Source organism: Micromesistius poutassou, assembly GCF_964030765.1.
Source record: "Micromesistius poutassou genome assembly, chromosome: 9".
Taxonomy (NCBI): domain Eukaryota; kingdom Metazoa; phylum Chordata; class Actinopteri; order Gadiformes; family Gadidae; genus Micromesistius; species Micromesistius poutassou.
In genome coordinates, this window is record NC_140279.1 from 14,042,112 (window position 1) to 14,062,956 (window position 20,845).

The window sequence follows — 20,845 nt, forward strand, 5'->3', positions numbered from 1 at the left end:
CCCGACGAGATAGCTGACCGTCATGACCGTTGTTATATGAATGTATGTGTGAAAGTGAGGCAATCGTTTTAAAGCGCTCTATGTGGCCACGGGTTTCAAAAAGCCAGATATAAATGTGGTCCAGTTACCATTTATGATTGCATTATTATTCAAGAGATTCCCATAAACAACCAGATAGCTTCAGTCATATTGAGCGAAGTTGAATAACTCTACTCAAATCCAATAATTAACACAACAGCTCTGAAATTCCCCTTTTTTTTTTACAGCGTGATTGGCCATGTGAAATCCCCGATCCCCGTGCTCACGTCTGGCTGACCCAGATGCACCACATGTAGATGATGACCAGAGCGTAGAAGCTGATGAGCAGCAGGTAGACGCGGAAGAGCAGGAAGTCCAGCACATAACCCACGTGGCACCACACGTCCTGCAGCTCGCCCTCCTTCTGCAGGGCCGTGAGGTGGGCTCGCAGATGCCCCACGTCCCGGGAGATCTGACGTAGCTCCGGCACATCCATCACCACTGAGGAACCTGGGTGGTGGCGGGTGGTGGTGAGGCGTGTTAGAAAATTTAAATGAGCACGGTAATAGTTATTTTCCACCTGGTAGTACCGTACGGGTAGGATAGGGTAGATGTGACTAGGGGGGTTTAAGTCACAGCTGAAAGGTTTTCGGTTTGAACCCCATTGCCTGTGGTGGTAGACACCCCTGTGCAATATGCTCTGACCCTAACCTGCTCATTAAAGGGTATGATATTATTTTATATGAATTATGATTATCTGATCATTTAGCAGATACGTGTCAGTAAAGGGGTGATATTATGATCAGATCATCATAAATCATCAGCTAGTCTGGTCTGTAGGGTGCTGAAGCTGGATTATACTAAATGAGTTGATCATTTCATTCATAAAGCATTCCTCGTATTTAGTGTCAAACCAACCTCGGCCAATTGGTATTGCATTCATATTGAACTGAATGGTGAACAACGACAACGCAACAAACATAATCTGTAGCCAAAGCCTGACGTCCACAGCAGGACAACAACCAACCTGCTCTCTCAGCCTCGCGGCTGGCTTGCTGCTGGGCGGGTGTGGGCGTGATCGTTTGCACCACACAGACCCCTGCGTCGCTCTCGGACTTCTCGTCCGGTATGTCATTGGACGGCCAGGGGGAGGGGCGCATCCCTTCCGGCCAGCGGTAGCAGATGAGGTTGGCGATGTGTTGGAGGACCAGCACCCGCACCCAGCGGGGGACCTCGCGGTACTTCATGGAGTTGTGGTGGAGCACGTTGGTGATGATGACCGTCTCCAGCAGGCTGATCACCATGAGGGCCAGACACACCGAGAAGTAGATACCTGAGAGGGAGGGCACAGTGGGACATCCCAGTCATAGGTGATAGGATGAACACACAGGTGTGTCGGGACAGCAGACCCTGTGTTTCGATTTGTGTTTTTGTTCCTTTTTCAGTGGGGTCGTTGGGGGATGAATTGAACGCAGGTGGAGGTAATTGTTTATGTATGAGGCCACACCCACTTTTGAGTTTAAGATGGACTTTATTTCTTCTTTTTCCTCTGAGTAATGGAATAGGTGTGTGCCTTCAGCTGAATGTCTAATAACGACAATCTTACGCTCCTGACCCCATTCCTGTGGGGTCAGGATGGCCTATAAACTTGAGTAAGGGGGTGACCTCCGGGGTCATGTGAGGTCATGTATGGCCCTGGTCTCCAGCTCTCTAGCCGCCTGGCCTCGTTTGGAGGTAGGGGGCGGCGAAGGAGGAAAGAGGAAGAGCGCCAGAACTCGGGGAGGAGCACCAGGAAAGACCCACCACCCACTACATATCACAACACTGCATATCAGAAACACAACTTGGCTGTTTGATACACTGTATCTTATGTGACCATGTATGGCCCTGGTCCAGATCTCTAGCCTCTGAGCCTCACCTATGATGGGCGTGCCGTTGGCGGTGCTGGGCAGCAGGTCGTTCATGATGAGCAGGAAGACGGTGTAGCCCAGGATGAGGGTCATCTTGAAGGAGGCGCGGTCCACGCTGTGCGGGGGCAGGTAGAAGGACAGGATGTCGATGAGCATCAGGAAGGAGCTGGGAATGAGCAGGTTGACCACGTAGAGATTCGGGCGGCGCTTGATCACCACCTGGTTTGGGACCAGCAAGGGGAGCATGTGCATGGGTTCTCGACAGCTACACAGTCACGCCGGACGCCACGCCCCTTTTTCACCACCACGTGACCAGGTTATTGGTCATTCCGAAAAAAAATTAAATCCAATCAAATAGGCTATATCACAAGTGTGGTTACTCTGACTTGTAATGGATAAACAGCCTGACCCCTAGTGGTGAAACTGTGATTTTACCACCAGGATGATTAGCTATTAAAAGCACTCACTTGTGATATTACCTATTGGGTAATATCACCCAATGCACTTGAAACCAAATATAACCATAGATCGCGATTTGTGAGAATATAATTTCCTGATGAGCTAAAAAAGGACACATATATGGTGAGGCTAATTAGGTGGAGGCACCACATCTAATTGATTCATAGTGGGCTACCAATATTACACAAATGGCTTAAATCATATGTGTATTCAACATACTAAAGTTATAGTGGGTGTCCACCGCCACATTCACTGAATGACCAGAACTGCAAACAGTAGCATCATCAGGCTTTGCTTGTCCTTCCCCTCAAAGATTATACAGTTGAAAATGAGCCACTAACACTGGCACATTTACAGAAATGTTGATTCATGTGCACTGTCCTTTAAATAAATCAATGGAATCAGAATGAATAGCGCTTCGTAAACTGGAGCTCAAATACAAATGGGAGCCGACTCACCCAGAAGGTGATGATGTCCCACTCGTCGATGCCAAACTTGAGGATGGACGTTTCCCCCAGGATGACCACCAGCTCCCACTCCCCGCTGGCCTCCAGGTAGTTCTTGGAGTTAATGGACATCGCCTCGAAGGTCAGGGCCGGACTCACCCTCACGTCCCGTACTAGAGGGAGGGACCAGAGAGAAGAATTGGTACTGGGGTACAGCGCGAGAGAGGGTGTGAGGAAGTGAGGAGAGAACATGGAAAGAGGACATGAAGAACGAGGGAAGAGAGTCTGTTTGGAAGATTTTCTGTTTCCCTCCTAACCTCACCTAACCTAACCTTTATTTCCCCATTCATTTCCCAATTAGCCCATGTCAATCACTTAATCACTCCCTGCCCTGCCACAGTCTATTTAAATCACACACTCCAAACTACCTACCTACATACATACACACATACCAACACATACCTGCACATACGATACACACATCCATACAGTCCATCTTTGGAAAAAAACCTATAAACTTTGAAGCTCCCTGTGTTCTCACCGACACCCCCAGTGGCCTCAAGCCAGCACCTAGACATTCCTAAAAAACTCCTCTTCAGAGTCAATGTTAATAAGTGTAGCTAATATTGAACAATCTATTCATCCATCCGTCCGCTGTCATCTATCTACTCGCGTCGTGTGCTTTGAGGTGTGTCTGGGTGGAGACGTTACTGGTGTGCATGTAGGAGCCGAAGGTGAAGGTGCAGTTCTGCACGTCGAAGGGGAAGCTGAAGATCTCCAGGTTGCAGGAGGACACCAGCCGCAACATGCGGTCCCAGCGGATGTGTCCCGTGTGGTTGAGGTAGACGTAGGGACACGCCTGGGAGACGTCGTCGCCCACACTGGCCACGGAGAGGGGAGTGTTAAATGGGAAATGGACTGCATTTATGTAGCGCTTTTTTGTAACCAGTGGCCACCCAAAGCGCTACACAATATTGCCAAACATTCACCCATTCATGCACACATGCACACATTCACACACCGACGGCGCCGGCGTCAGCCATGCAAGGCGACAGCCAGCTCGTCGGAGAGCAATCAGGGTTAGGTGCCTTGCTCAGGGACACCACGATGCATTTACTGTCAGTGATTCCTTGATGCGATTTATCCAAAGCCACTCCTAGGCGAGGAGTCCATATCACAGGTGAACGGATGGAACAAAAAGAAAGAAAAGGACGACGAAAAGGCATGGTCAAAGCATAATAACTATGTTACGTCAATACTTTGGTCTCATGGACATTTAACTGTGATTTCCATGCGATTCTGTTACACGTTGAAAGTAGACTCACAATTCATAGACGATGATGTCTGGAGACCAGAGGTCCTTCACAGGGAGGGAAATCCTGGTCACACCATCACACTCATCAGGGTCCCACACCAGGAACTCATGGTGCCAGTACTGGTGTGGAATACAGAGGTTCAAGACGATTTGCAATCAGCATAAGCAAGCACGTATCAAACATATTAGGGTTTGTATGACATTGCTCTACTACTTGCCAATCTCAGCCAAAGAAAGGTAGTGAGGATCTGAGTCTTCTCATTCTGAAAAAGATAGAAGGGCAAAAAAAGGTGAATCATTTGGCATGTGACAGGTAAGAACAATACCGCGTCGTAGCTAAACCACTTAAAGCCAAAATCATTAATTTCCTTCTTTGTTATATATTCAGGGATATGAATCACAACCCAATGTCCCCTCATTGAATTCCTCCCTTGGTCACTCAGTAACTCAATCACACCCTCAACCAAACCCTGGTTTTATGCATTCACAGGGCACACAGAACACACACACTATAATAACAGTATTTGAAATAATAACTCTACAGATTTAGCCTCGTGAGACCATTGCAATAAATAATAAAATAAAATTGTAATCTGGCCTTAGCTGGGCAACTATTGACTTCACAATATAGGGGCGCTCTTCATTGTTCACAAAGCTCAAAAAGACTTAACGACATAAGACAGTCTTTGCGTGTTGGAAGTTAAGCAAAAAAATATTCTACTGTGAGGAAAGTTATACTTAATTCAGCAGACTGCGGCGATCTGTTTGTCATGAACTGAACAGCCTCCTCCTGAGCACTGATTGGACCTTTCATTATTAAATGTTTAGAAGGGGCTTCCAACGGGAACAATGCCAGACTAGTCTGCAGAGAGAAACAGGATTGACGAGACGAGGATGATCTCACAAAGGCAAAGGCAGTTCAACCTTTTTAAAGGGAAAATCCTTTCAATCCGTCCAAGTAAACCCAACTAATTGCTGTAAAACCAGAATAAGCAAAGGTATACTACCCGTGCATTATCATGAGCTCGATTCACTCGCGTTCTCTCTGCGTTGCTTACCACGCCCAGCACTGCATAGAGGGTGAAGGAGATGTTGGTTATGGTGGGGTTACTGAGGTTGACCGCGGGCCTGAATGGCTTCTTGTCAAAGACGTCTTGCATGGACTCATAGGTGGGCCCACTGTGCCCCTTTTTACAGGTCAACTTGCCCTGGCAAACCAAGCCTGGCACAGAGGGAGTGAGACGGATGGAAAACAATGAACCAAGGATTACGCAACCGCATCGAAGCGCACAATTATTAATCATGTCATACATTTGTATACTTGTTATACGATAACAAACAAACTATTATTATTATTATTATTATTATTATTATTATTATTATTATTATTATTATTATTATTATTTATGTTTGCGTATGTTAAGCGAAATGTATAAATATGACCTCAGTTATTATATATTGTATATAGATTCTGTTTATTCTGTATCCAAGTCCACAGAAGGCAGTTCAAGATGTTTAAAGGAGTTCTAAGAGAGCTCGGCTGAGCGTAACATGTATAAATGGTCCCAATTATCTCTCCGGGTGCAACGTATGAGGAAGCTGCCATCCTTAAAGGTGCCATGACATGCCACCAGGTGTGGTGTGATTAGCCGTTACAAGCCGTTTTGGAAATCTGCCCCTTATGACATCATAAGAACAACGCAAGAATTTGTTTTGGTTACCAGGCATACACCAATATTGACTAAGAATTAAGTCTATGTATGCATGACCAAATGACCTTTGGTAAATTGCTGGAGGCCCAATTCAATGTTTTGACTTGATGTCCAAGACAAATTAATTAGTTTAGCCCTTAAGCACAGTTAGTCTCTGTGACCAAACTGTGACCAAATAACACAAATATTATTAATATTAATAGTTATTTTGTATAACCAAAGGACATGCAGTATAAGTAATGACAAAAATAATAAATGCAAGAAAACTGTGAGAGCAAATATTTTATGTAATTTACAACATAATATAACATGGAACTATTTTTCAATACAATATAGTTTGATTTAACTGGCAGTTATTAAGAGATATTACAAAAATCATATTTAACCGCCTCATCGATTAACATTACCTGTTAATAGCAGTGAAGTTAAGATCAGGTTCTGGAAACTTAAAAATGATGTAGTCATGCTGGTTACATGAATCCCATTGTTTCTCTCCCAACTCTTACAAGGCTTATAAACCCCCCAGTGCCCCCTCCCCAATCCAACATGTTGTGAGGTTGTTTTTGAACACCTCCAGTAACCACTGATCCATTGTATTTTTTAACACCTCTACTCAAGGGCATTGGCTCAAGGGCTCAAAGTCAAGTCAATGTATTTGTATAGCCCTTAATCAGTTAGTCTCTAAGCTTCACAGGCCCCTTGAGAGCAGAGCGATATACATTATCACTCACACACACACACACACACACACACACACACACACACACACACACACACACACACACACACACACACACACACACACACACACACACACAAACACCAGCAAACACAGCAATATATATAATTTGCTAAACAACAAATGAATTGCCAATTTCAAACATTATTACCACAAGACGCCGATGGCGACAAGGGTGGAAATCATGAAGAGAACATAGATAAAGAACAGAAACCGGTCAACAACAATCCCGATAAATTTCCAATCGCACGGAGTCTGTGGTTCCTTGAAGTGTCTTTCCACCAGAAGGCTGATGGAGCGAAGGTCTTGGCTCAGCTTCCTCAGTTCCTCCATCACAGGATCATGGGCTGATTTCTCTGACTGGTGATCCACTGAGAGGAGCCGAGGCTGTATCTCTGGGTTGTGGATACCGAAAGGAGCCTGAATGTCCACAGTAGTCACTAGTTGGGTTGCTGAGAACGAAGAGGGTAAGAAGAGCACTGGCAATACTGACCACAGAAAGATGGCATTCATGGTAACTTACTTGCCCCGTTAAGGTTATCAAGGGGAAAAATAAGTAATCCAATACTATTCAGGAACAAAATGATTTGTAAAATGTATCTTTGAGCATAGTCTAGTTATAGTTAAACTGTTTGATATTAGTCAGGATCAAATCAGTAGCAAGTTTCTTGTCTTCACAGGGACAGACATGATCATGTGCATTGACATAAATCTGTGCTTACGGTTTGGTTTGAGGTCGACTGTGACTCGGCTGATTTGTTGTTTGTGGGTTAGGCAGACGATTGGGGCTAGGTACTGGAGCACCAGGATGCGGATCCAGCGAGGGACATGACTGTGGTTACTGGACTTCTGGATATGGATGATAATGATGGTCTCTAAAAGGCTTCCCACCATCAGAGCTAGACTGATGGAGAAGAAAACATCTGCACACAAAAATGTATCATTCTAACCATTGAACCATTGATCTATCTGGTATGACATCACTTGATGGGACAGTTGAATTACGGGTAAAATGGTCCAGCATTTATGCCGTAACAATGATTATGACCTAACTATCTAATAAGTACTACAGCATAATTGGCTCTCAAGGGGCCTGTGAAGCCCTTAGAGACTCAGGCAGCCTGTAAATGCGATTAAGGGTTACACCAATAAAATTGTCGTGACTTGACTTAACTCCTGTGAGCAGAGGTGTTAAAAAAACACACTGGCTCAATGGTTACTGGAGCTGTTCAAAAACAACTGACAATTATAGCCTATATATATTTTGAGGTAATGCATTAACAACAAAGGAAAGGGAGATTGATGTTGCACACAAATTGTACCGAGTGTTAATGTGGAGTTGTTGCTTACTTATGACGGGTGTGGTATTCCCGGTGACCGGCAGCAAGTCATTCATAAGCAACAAGAAGACGGTGTAGCCTAAGATGAGGGTCATCTTAAAGGATGAGCGGTCCACACTATCTGGGGGTAACAGGAAGCTGAAGAGGTCCACTGTGACCAGGAAGCAGCTGGGGATGATCAGGTTGACCACATAGAGGCCTGGTCTACGCTTGAGCAGAATCTAACTTGACAAAAAAAAAAAGTTGTGCTCAAAGGTTCCATCATGGATTATTAAAAAGGATAGTCTTGGTGATTATTATGAAGTAGTCTCCCCATAAACATAAATTTATTTATCATAATATATTGATTTACTTGTTATGCCATGCATATATGTATGCTGACGACATACTATTTTTGTTGTTGGATGGTTTCAAAAGTTATAATATAAATGTATCCTGCACAAAGACATACACACCACACAAGAAAAGGCAAATAAAATATATTTTGTGTGAACACATGTTTAACATAGATCATATCATTTGAATTATGCAATTATTTGCATAAGAAACCTGAAATATACTTTACTTACATTGAATACTATATCGTGGTAACCTCCGCCATCCAAAGAATACAAACTTTCAGCTGCTGTGATGTTTAGGAGTTCCCATTCCCCTTCAGTCTGTAAAGCGTCTCTGCTCTGACTCAGAATCAGTTCTGCAGACTTATACAAAACCATGCGTATTTCAGAATCTGAAAACATAGTACAACCAAATTATTTATGTTTTGTACACGTGTATGTATGTGCTCACTCGTGCCTCCGTTATTTTAGGCTTACCATAATGTATAAAGGATCCAAAGGATAAAGTACAGTTTTGGACGTCGAAAGGGAACTTGATAATTCCTAATTTGCAGGAGCTCACTACTTTGAGTGGTTTCTCATCAGTTACATGACCCTTGTTGTCTATATGAACATAGGGAGTGATGGGGGACTGGTCCTCATCCATGCTGCAATCAAGCATATCATATAATCAGACGAGAATAAGAGTTGCAAATGATCAATCCATTTCTTGATTGCCTAGTTAAATTCATGCTTCGGATTGAAAATATAGACAGACACCTTGTAAGAGGAAATATGAAGTCATCAAAAACAAGACTACATCAGCATTTATTTTTAATTTATTTAACAATTTTCTAAATAAAGAAAATGGGTGATACATTTTAAGAAACTCTCAGAGTCAATATAGTTACTATATGTTTGAGATATATTGCAGCCTGTTCTCGTCTAATACCTGTCACATATTGACTCCTGGTCAGATTCCCCAGTGTTATGCTGGAGACACAAGAGAAGACCACTGTTTACCACCTGCTGACGCTTAAGGTTGGTTTTTGGTTCCATGTTGACGCAACGCAATGACCACGCAGTCGCTTAGACGCCGTGAACCTGTTTTGGTTCCACGTCAGGTCACGGGTCGCCATGCAATTCATCGGCTCAACGGTAGGGGGCGCTAAGTTTTTTGTAAAGACTGACCGACCGACCAAGACTCATGTGACGTCTATCATCTTCAGCTCTTCTTCAATTTGGTCCATGCTATCCATTCTATCTTCTACTCTCAAAAACGTGCACACAGCCAACTGACTCAAACACTTTTAAAAATGGCTGTGTTTAGGGAAGTGAGAACCGGAAAAGCTGATAGCCGGAAATGATGTAGTTAGCCGACTGCCTCTACGCAAAGTTACAATTTTTGGGAGGCGCACATCAGGCCTGATTAGAGTCTGTGTGATTAGAGTTTGAAAACAAACCCGCGTAGCACCACAGAGGTGCCCAGAGAAAGCACCGCCACTTTGTTCAAATACAAAATATTTGCAAGCATTTAATGAAGTCGAGTTACGACACAACACGCGCCCCCCAGTGTCTACCTGGAAGATGCACTGGCCACAGCCAGGGTTGTTAACATGTGAAAGGTTGGTAAGCGATTGAACAAGATCACGTTGCATATTAGCAGTCAACACTACTAAATAGTTTGGTGGAGCGACAAAACATCCAAGCCATTTCCTTTTAATCCAAACGATACACAACTTAATTTTGACTTACAACTCTAAGATGAAAATGTCTGGAATCCACAGGCGTTCACGTTTAAACGACAGTTTCTCTGAACCACATTCCTTCTCGTCCCAGCTCAGACCCTCTATGATCCACTCCTACATTCAACATAAGTTATTTTAAGAAAATGCAATGTTTCTTATTTTACAAATTGAAAGGTAATTGATGAATTTATTATATTAACTTACAAGACGAAGCCATAAGAAAGTTGTAAGTGTTTGTGCTTTTTCATTCTAGACAAGAGAAATTTGATTAAGTAAGCCACATGATTTGGAATGAACCGAAATGTGTTAAATAATCTATATGGACATAAAAGTGCACTTACTACTCCAAGAATTCCAGCCAAAACGAAAGAGATGGAGACATTCGTTGGTGTTTCAAACAGTTTCACAGGGCGTAGATGGTTCTTTGAAAATATTGTTTCCTCAAGTGCATCATAAAGGGATGCAGCATTTGGCCTGGTGCAATTTAAAGCTGACCCAGTGGCTATGTGAATAAACATTCAGTCGAGAAGCAAAGGGTTAATAAAATCATTAAGCATTAAATATTGATCATCAAATATACTTTTTTGAAAAATCCTTACCACATAAAATACCAAATAAGTAACAGATGCATTAATATTTGTAATAATAGTGTTCTGCCCTTTACAAATAGTGTTGGTCCAGGAATTGGCCCGGCTGCTGCTTGGGTTGGTCCATTCCAAATAAACAATATATTCTTATAATAACAATAACAATGCACCTTACCATGATACAACATCAAATGGAGGTAGATCAGCTGAATTCGTTTTTTCAGCTCCATTATTTCCCCTATTTTCAGTCATGGATTCTCTTGATTCCGACCAATTTCCAAACAATTTGATTGGCTTGCTTGCAAAACCCATCAGCCCTTGTTAGTTTATAAAGCAAACTTCAAGCACCGACTTGAGAAAGTCATATTGAACACAGGGTCACTACACCCCTGGAATTATATGTGACTTGAAACATAGCATCACATGGGTACCTTGTGTTTACTATGTAAAATGATAGGTATTTGTATGGTTAGGGAAATGTCAATAAACAAAGGTTACTGGTATGCTTGAGTTTGTACTGCTTCTCCTTACCCTTTCTGAAAGCATCATCTACTTGCGCAATTATTTTTTTAATAGTATATCTCGTTGACAAAACAGGGAGCAAGGCATAGCTCTGTGCCGTTTCCCCCAAGATGATCTGCCATAACAGTAGGATGGCTGGACTCCAGAATATCCTAGACATAACCATGATTCTTATATTGTATGTATGATACACTAAAGTGCATGATAATAGTGTAATACAGAGAGCAGGCAGAGTTGCCCCTGTGGTGGCATTTGGTAGGTGGAGGTTCCAGCAGTTGGCTCTCGGTCGAGCAGTAAGGAAACACTCATCCAGAGAGAGCTGCTCCAGTGAAGGGCCGGCCCCAGAGGCCAAGCGAGAGACAACACGTTTGATCGGACCAGAAACATACCTGTAATTATGTTCTTCTGTAATTATGTTTCCAGAGTTGTACATTGAAAAAGTGCAAAGCACAAATAGATCCAATTGTAAAACATTACCCCCTTAAATTCCCATTCTGCTGCTTTAAGTTGAAGATCGTTATTTATACAAGTTTATAATAAACAAAAAAAAGCCACTAACTTCGTTTTTCAATTTTGTCATGCAATATTTAATTAGACAAATGGCACCTGGAAATAAACAATTGACTTAGGGACACTGAGATGCACATTCACTTATATGTGTGTTTTTTTTTTTTTTTAACACCTTCAGTCTCCAGTCGTCCATTGCATCTTTTAACAACTACTCATGGGAGTTGTAGTCTCTCTTGTCCTGTTTATGATCATTATAAGTGCAAGTCAGCTGTTTCTTATGCGTCTCTGCTCTGTCAAACGGCTATGCTGACCTAGTTGTAAGACCAGTGAAATGTTTAACATATGACTCCGCATGGGGCGCCCTCGAAATGCATTGTGGGTCCGTCCGTTCTTTGGGCTCCGTGGCCTGCGTCAAAAGTTGAGAAATGTTCAACTTTTTGGCCAGGGACGGATCTATCGGCCAATCAGATCGTGGTTATGCAAATACACTACTGGGACGTTACTTGGACTCTGTCCAATTAAATCGTCTTTGTGATACAACCCCACGACGTGGATATGTCAAAAAGCCAAGAGTGTCTACTCCCCCATACGTCAGACACGCCCTCACTGGCGGAGGTAATGTGAACGAGGTAAACAAATGTGTGATGAAACTGCGTGGTTAAACAACTTTACTTTAGCGGGATCGCACTGCATTGTTTGGATAGATGACGAAGCAATCCTTCACCTTGACCCATTTTGCAAAAGGGAAAAAAGTAGCATGTAGCAAGAGCCCATATGAAGATACTAAAGTCATAGATGGATGCAAGGGTTAAGAACTTCTAACTTCTAACCCTGAAGTTAAGAGGGAAAGCGTATATCAGGCCATTGACATGGGACCATGTAGCAGCGTTACTGTGAATACAACTACAGATTTCTTTGTGTTTGAACATTGTTGGAAATAATTAGGATACTGTTAGTGCGCAACTCAACAAAATATATAACAAAAGGTATCGTCATTTTTGGATATTTTAATGCAGACATGTTACATATTATAGGTTTTATCTATGTAGTGTTCCATCTACCCGTCTTTACAGGCCTATGTATCAACCACGTGAAAGGCAGAAGATTCTGGCTAAGGGGATAATTTTCTACACACCATTCATGAATCATCTAGCCAGATAGGCTACTATACAGCAAATCCATGGCTTATAACGGACACACTTGACCAAGTTAGCTACCACCTTACAAAAACAGCCCACCTTATAAACAGAAAACTCTGATAAACTACAAAACGAAACTACTACTGACAACTAGCGCACAATGTTTGTGTGTTCTCTGAGCCACATAAGGGTGACACACAAGACGCTGGAAAGTATGAAGATAAAATAGACGATGAACAGCAGACGGTCAATCACCGACCCAATCATGGTCCATTCCTCTGAGGTCTGTGTTCCCTCCAAGTGGTTCGCCACCTGAAGACGGGTGGAGAGAAGGTCCTGGCTAAGCCTCCTCAGTTTCTCCATCACAGGATCACGGGCCGATTTCACTGGCTGGTCATCAGTTGAGTTGAGCCGAGACTGTATCGCTAGGTTGTTATTCTCCACACTAGTTACTACTTGGATATCTGGGAAAGAGCAGGGTGAGAAGAAAATACAAGCAAAATAGACCACAGACAGATGTAATTTATTATCATATAACTAATTGATTTGCCTGATTGTGAAATTAATTTTATAGTAAAGAGACAGTGATGGTGTTATTAGTGCTTACGGTTTGGGTTGAGGTGGACTGTGACCCTGTTGCTTTGTGTCTTACAAGGTAGGCAGACGACGGGGGCTATGTACTGGAGCACCAGGATGCTAACCCAGCGAGGTACTTGTTTTTTGTTACTGGAGCTCTGGATATGGGTGATAATTATGGTCTCTAAAAGGCTGGCCACCATCAGGGCTAGACTAAGGGAGAGGAAAACATCTGCAGAAAAACAATGCACAACTTATTTCCCTGCTGCCATGCAAAAGGTTTTCATGATGATTCATGGTGTATCACATATGTGTTATTATATTACAGCCTATATATTATTAAAGCATATAGCTTAAAGAATTTTTTTAAATAGCAGGTTTCCAAAAGGCTATATCTAGATGGAGCATAATTCACTTTATGAAATATGTCCTAGGCTTTGCAACAATGTGGGTCATTTGAACGTGAGGTTTAAAAAGTTTGGCATGGTAAAAACCATATGCAAGTAGAAACCCTTACTGATGATGGGTATGGTGTTCCCTGTGATGGGCAGCAAGTCATTCATAATCAACAAGAAGACGGTGTAGCCTAAGATGAGGGTCATCTTAAAGGCTGAGCGGTCCACACTCAGAGGGGGTAACAGGAAGCTGAAGAGGTCCACTGTGACCAGGAAGCAGCTGGGGATGAGCAGGTTGACCACGTAGATAAGGGATCTACGCCTTATCACAATCTGTTGTGAGAAAAAGAAGTAGTGCACAAGGATTCTATACTGTATCCAAAATGAACAGGATGAACATTTGGAAGAGAGAGTATAAAGTTTAAAATGCATTTTTGTGAAATAAAATGTTTTGCCAATGTGCAGTTTCTAAACTTGTTTAGCCACAAACAGGGAGGTACCTGCATTTTCTTCCTAAAACGTTCCTTCAATTACCCAAATTGTGACTTAATTGGTAGGTTTAAGTTGATTTTGATAGATACAATCAAATCGACAAAACATTCTCATGTGGGCTTCAGATTTTTTGTCTCTGTCGAACACTCAAACTATTACAATGCCTATGAATTTAATAAAATGTTACATATGGAGTCATGTGTTATCAAGTTAATCACAGTAAACATGTATATTATGCAAGTATTTCAATTTAACACAAAATAACGAAATAAGCTTTACTTACATGAAATCGTACCTCCTGGTATCTTCCTTCTGTTAAATTTACAAAAGATGGTGCAGCTTTAATATCCATGAGCTCCCATTCTCCTTCAGTCTCTAAGACTTCTCTGGACTCAATCAGAATGTCTTCTGCTGAGTTGCCCATAAGCACACGGATATCAGTATCTGAAAACGCAAATAATCAAATAATAACAGTTCCAATGGGGTCCAACAGTTCCAACCTTTATACCTCTGTTTGTTTTACTATTTGTTCACATGTTAATGTGTTCATTCAACCAAAGGCTCACCAAAGTGCAAGTAGGATCCAAAAGTCAGGCTGCAGTTTTGGACGTCAAAGGGGAAGTTGAGGAGTCTTAAATTGCAGGAGCTCACCACTCTGAGTGGTTTATCATCGTATACGTGACCCTGGTTGTCTAAGTAGACGTAGGGAGTGAAGGGGGACTGGTCCTCATCCATACTGTAACAGAATTAATTTAAATTAAATACTTTCTAATAAAATAAGTAAATTGGAGAATAACACTTATCAACGTGTTGATTACCACATCCATTTCATGCTTGAAACTAATAAATTGTTCCATGAAGCAAGTTAAAGGTGACATGTTAGTATACCACCAGGTGAGAGTGTGATTAGTCATTACAATGCCTCTTCTGACATCCCAAGTGGGTGTGTCCACCTAGATGTGTGCTGGATAGATCAGTCTACCAGCGTACCCAGTGGACTGTATCAATACAGTCATACTTCAAGGTGGACACGCCAACTTGTGATGTCAGAAGAGGCCTAATCACGCTCACACCTGGTGGTATAATATCACCTTTAACCTTTGTGACGGCCCTCTTCAATCCATCCTCCTCCATCCAAGCCTGATGCCCCTCCTTCAATCCATTTTTCCTTTAAATTGCGTTGATTAATCTGTTTACCTACTAATGTTTCCATTTTGAGACTTACAACTCTGATATGTGGATGTCTGGTACCCACAGGTTTTTACGTAGAAGAGAAACTCGATGTGAACCGCATTCCTTTGCATCCCAGCTCAGACCCTCAATGTTCCACTCCTAAAGAAGCAGTTTGAAAGCATTATTTTGTGTCATTATTGATAACCTCTTTAATTTAATAGGTACAATTGTTAAAGTGACACACATCACTGATACAAAAAGTGTGAACAACACCGCTTTTGAAAAGCATTGAGACAGTTGCAAAAACGATCCATGTATGCCAATGGTTTTCAAGAGCCAAGCACCTGCTAGTGTATACAATAATAAAAAAAGTTATATAGTGTATATATACACTATATAAAAACGATATATATATATATATATATATATATATATATATATATATATATATATATATATATATCGTTTTTATATAAAATTGCTGTACAAGCTCCAGAAAGACGGACAAGGTGAGAGTGGTTTTACAGAAAAAGTTGTACAATAGGACCCATTTAAACTGTAATTTGAAAATTGCACAACTATTTAGTAGTAGTCAATTTACGAATTAAAGTGTATTTACTCACCTGTACAACCCATAGGAAAGTTGTAAGTAATTGTGCTTTTTCATTCTAGATAAGAGAGATTAATTTAGTTACACCATGATTTAACTTTAATATATAACTCAATCATCAGTTAAAAATGTACTTCAACAAAATAATGCACTTACTATTCCCAGAATTCCAACCAAAGTGATAGAGACCGAGACATTTGTTGGTGTTGCAAAGCTTTTCACTGGGCGTAGATGTTTCTTTGTAAATAATATTTGCGCCAGTGTATCAAACAGGGACTCAGGACTTGGACTGGTACAATTCACTGCCTCTACCGTTGCTGTTTAAATGGACAGCAAGCAGTACAAGGTTTGGTATGTTATATAATACTAGCTTGATTGAATGATTGCGGTTGCATTTCTATGTTTGATAGTAACTAGCACATAATTTAAACAAAAGAGTAATTGTTTCTGTGTTAATGTTGTTTGTGTCTTTCTACCATTTAGAAAGACACAAAGTACCATTAAATGTGTAACCTTACAACAACAATAATTTGCCTTACCATGAAGCAACATCAAACAGAAGGAGATACAGTTAATGCCTTTCTTCATATCCATTATTAAATGAGTCCAGTATATTTGATGGGATGCACACAAGGCAAAATGTTTTCAGCAGAATGACTTCTGTAGTACCTTAGAATTATGATAGCTGTTTGAAATGCTTTCATTGTGTCAATATTTGACTACTATCAGCAGTGGCATAACAAGCCAACGACGGGCCCATAAGCACTGGAGCGACCTGCTTACTGATAGTTATGCCACAGACCGGTATTCTGTGTGACATGTCTTCTAGTTTGCTTATGAAAATAGACACACCCTTTTATAAATGACACAAGCCATCTTTTACGCATTACTGCTGCCAAAATACCTTTTTCAGTGTCTCTGATAGGGCTCCACGATTCTGAAAAAATGGTTAACTGTGGTTATTTTTTGGCCGATATTGTAATTACGATTCTTTATTGAGATTGCAATTAATATTCTGTGGCACCTACTGTGCATAAAAATAACAAAAATTAAGCAACTGCAAAACTGCCAACAATGCCCGAATGGTAGGTTCCAAATGTCCCAACTCGACCTCTTTGTTGTTGTACCGCTGCTACAGTCACATTTTGGTTTGTGAATGTTAAGCCACAACTCCTTTTGAATGTTTCTTGTGTTAATGCAATGAGATAACAAACCTCTATCTTTGCAACCCTTTAGTTTGACATTTATGAAAGCATTGTAGGATTAAGGACTATTTAACCACAAACTGTACATGTCCGGTTAGTGAGCACTGACTTACTGACAAATGGAATTGATGCTTTATTGTGATTTGTCTTATTGTGTTTTGTGTCTTGTATTGTATTTTGTAAATTTTGTTTTTTAAATGTTAAATGTAAAACTTTTATGTTTATGCTGCTTTCATGGCCAGGGCCAGGACTCTCTTGAAAAAGAGATTTTAAATCTCAATGGGTAAAGCAAAGGTTAATAAAAAATTGTGCACATGAGTGAATCCAGTAAATACATAAACAATGCACAAATAAGAGATGAACGAAGTTACCGGCACCAGCACTGCACAATGTTCCCTAACCCTATCCCTAACCCTAGCCACTCAGAACCGCCCAGCAGGCCACATGTGCCCCGTGGGCTGTAGTTTGCCCACCTCTGCCATAAACAATGCAAAACATGTAAAATTTCATTTTACATGTTTTATTAAGGTTTTAGCATTTAACACAATAATAATAATGCATCTTTAAAATTAACATTAATGCAAGCCTTTATCGTGTATTGGACCTCTAATCAAGAATAATCACACTGACTAAATTGATTAGAATAAAAACAGTTCAAATTATATTTAAATATGATGACAGCCTACAAAGAGAATTATGTTTACTAAATTACATAAATGAAAACCTTCTGATTCTGAAAAACGTTTCTATAGTCTGCGTGAATTAACCCAGATATAAATCATGGTTATAGAACTGACTGATATGAAGAGTGTGTAGAGCCCAAATAGAAAGCGATCAATGATGGAAGCCACCTGGATCCACTCCTCAGATTTCTGGTCCCCTCTCAGCTGCTGGTCCACCTGCAGCCGGATTGCCCGGAGGTCTCTCCCCAACTTTCTTAACTCGCCTGGGGTTGTGTCTTCCAGTTCCAGGGGCTTACCATCTTTGATCTCCTCCCTTACAGCATTGGGATGCATATCTTTATTGGAGAAAAATGTATAGTTTGTCTTTTTGTTTTGGGTGTTTGTCTATTGATGTATGTGTATATGATGTATATCTTCTTCAGTCTGTCGATATAATCATAACTCAGCCTGACAAAATCATACCTGTTGAATTGTCTTTTGGTGTCTTTGGAGGCAGACCAACACAACATCCCAGGGTTTGAAGGACCACTACTCTCACCCAGCGGGGGACAGGAGCAAAGCGACTGGACCCTGAGTAGAGGTTGGTGATGAGGATTGTCTCCAGCAGACTGGCCACCATCAGCGCCAGGCAGAGAGCGAAGAAAACATCTGGGAATTGATGAGAGTTTGAGCGTGCTGGTTACTTTTCAGTTCAAGCAATAGAAGTACATTTTTAACCTCCCACTGAACAAAAGAGTACTACTGACTTATGAGTGGTATGGTGTCGCCAGTGACCGGCAGCAAGTCATTCATAAGCAACAAGAAGACGGTGTAGCCTAAGATGAGGGTCATCTTAAAGGCTGAGCGGTCCACACTCTGTGGGGGTAACAGGAAGCTGAAGAGGTCCACTGTGATCAGGAAGCAGCTGGGGAGGATCAGGTTGACCACATAGAGAGTGGACTTACGCCTCAGACCAATCTATGGGGTTTAACAAAAAGACAGTTTTATGTCGGACCATTTCAAATAGTATCATTATTTATCGTTAACTAGTTCCTTTAATCTACCCTGTCCACCAGTAAGAAATACATTGTTTTTCCTTTTGTTATCATAAAAAATAATTGTATTATTACATATAAATAGTAGACATACGTGAAATATGAGATGGTCATATAGAAATCCAGGTGTAATTTCTTTATGAGCAACGATATCTATTAGCTGCCACTCCCCTACAGTAGTCATCACAGCCACTGATTTCTTCATAATCTCTTCTATCGAGTTGTTGAATTCAAGCCTGATGTCCTTGACTGGTTGAGGAGGGCATTGGAAAAAGAAGAGAGCACAGGATGTTATACAACTGTACCGCATTTTTAAAGGCTATAATGAATGCAATTTAAGACCTATCACCTCCATACTTACATAATTATAAAAATCGAATTAAAAAGTACAAAGGATATGAAGGAAAATCGAAAAAAGTCCAAGAACTACTTTGCATTCTTACAGAACTATTATCAGAACTCAGAATTCAGATAATTGGATTTTTGACTTTTTAAGGACACGTGGAAACCATGCTTACTTGTGTGGCTGTAGGAGGTGAAGGTGAAAGTGCAGTTCTGGACGTCGAAGGGGAAGGTGTAGATGTTCAGTCTGCAGGAGCTAACCACTCTGACAGGGCTGTAGTCGTAGATCATGCCATCAGAATGGACATTTACATAAGGCACAAATGGGGCTGTGTTTTTAGCCACTCTGTAAGAAAGCAAAAAAAACCTTTTCATATCAAAGGCACAGAAGGGGTCACCATGTCACCACTTATACATTGAGATTTGATTGGTCAGAGAAATAACAGTGATTGGGTTGATGGCAAAGGAATAGTTCAGTTCACATTGTATAGATCATTGGAGCTTATGTGTAATTAACTCTTTCAGTGTTTTCTTTCCTTTGAAAACAATTTTGCCTTACCTTAAGGTTCAAAATAACAAGACAATGAGACCATATGAGCTAAATGTTTTGACTCGCGTTTCACACCAAATTATTGTAGTTGTGCATGGATCTTACAATTGATTTATGACTATATCTGGTGTCCAAAACCGGCGCCTAGGTAGCGTAATCTGGTCTATGCCGCACTGCTCTGGATCCCAGCTGATGTACTCATTCTTCCATCCCTGGAACCACAAACTATTTCATGCATTTGTCCTATTGCCAACTAGCAGCAAATAGGTGTTTTAACAATGGATTTCAATACAATATTAAATAGAGTTTTTTAATATAAATATCCAGATAATGACTATGGGTATTTCGTTTATTTAGTTTTTATACTCACAATGTATTGCCAAATATAAGTTGTCAAGAGTTGAGCTTTTTCATCCTATAAAAAAAGTAATTGCAAATTATGTGTATCAATCTTTAGTAGCCAACTTTTTAAAATATTAATCTCTGGCTACAAAGGTGTATAGATATAAAGGGCTTTCTATCAAAATGTTGCTTAGATCCGAAATACCAGTTTCATACATATATATTATACTTTAATATTTATTAATTGCTCACTTTCGCAATTTAAAAAAGACCACATGCTTCTTAAATGAATAATACTTGAGATTTAAGTCATTATACCAACCCAGGTATAAATCAGTACCCAGGGAAATCAGTTAATTCATTTGTTTTATATATATACACACACAGTATATGTATATATTATTTTTATATATTTAAAACAGAACATACCACTCCCAGAATTCCATACATGGTAAAGGATACATAGACATCTGTGTAATTATTTAAGTTGCTGACAGGTCGTATGAAGCGTAAATCAAAGACTGGTGCCAGTGCTTCCAGCAGGGCTAGATTGGTGGGTTCAGAACAGTTCAGAAGAGGGTTCAAGCTCTGAGCTGGGGACAAAATTAGAAAAACAAAAAAAATCTAATTTTAGCTAATGTTTACTTCACAAAACTAGTTGGTGCCATATGTGAAATGATA

The 20,845-nt window shown here is 40.8% G+C and overlaps 2 protein-coding genes across 2 annotated transcripts; both read right to left on the bottom strand.

Moving 5' to 3' along the window:
- Positions 1 to 301: 301 nt before the first annotated feature.
- On the bottom strand, positions 302 to 8,923 carry LOC311353084 (5-hydroxytryptamine receptor 3C; the record flags this gene model as incomplete). The annotated part of the gene is made up of 12 exons (XM_084472918.1): positions 302 to 528; positions 1,046 to 1,351; positions 1,937 to 2,147; positions 2,846 to 3,006; positions 3,545 to 3,714; positions 4,159 to 4,268; positions 4,367 to 4,411; positions 5,207 to 5,356; positions 6,882 to 7,051; positions 7,322 to 7,503; positions 7,922 to 8,160; positions 8,867 to 8,923. The coding sequence occupies 12 exons, from the start codon at positions 8,921 to 8,923 to the stop codon at positions 302 to 304; spliced, it is 2,028 nt and encodes a 675-aa protein (XP_084329044.1).
- A 3,989-nt stretch (positions 8,924 to 12,912) lies between these two features.
- LOC311353085 (5-hydroxytryptamine receptor 3E-like) lies at positions 12,913 to 19,563 on the bottom strand (the record flags this gene model as incomplete). Its single annotated transcript, XM_084472919.1, has 8 exons — positions 12,913 to 13,226; positions 13,370 to 13,570; positions 13,856 to 14,066; positions 18,065 to 18,231; positions 18,359 to 18,544; positions 18,643 to 18,853; positions 19,025 to 19,179; positions 19,449 to 19,563. 8 exons carry the CDS (start codon positions 19,561 to 19,563, stop codon positions 12,913 to 12,915), a joined length of 1,560 nt encoding a protein of 519 aa, XP_084329045.1.
- Between the last annotated feature and the right edge of the window lie 1,282 nt (positions 19,564 to 20,845).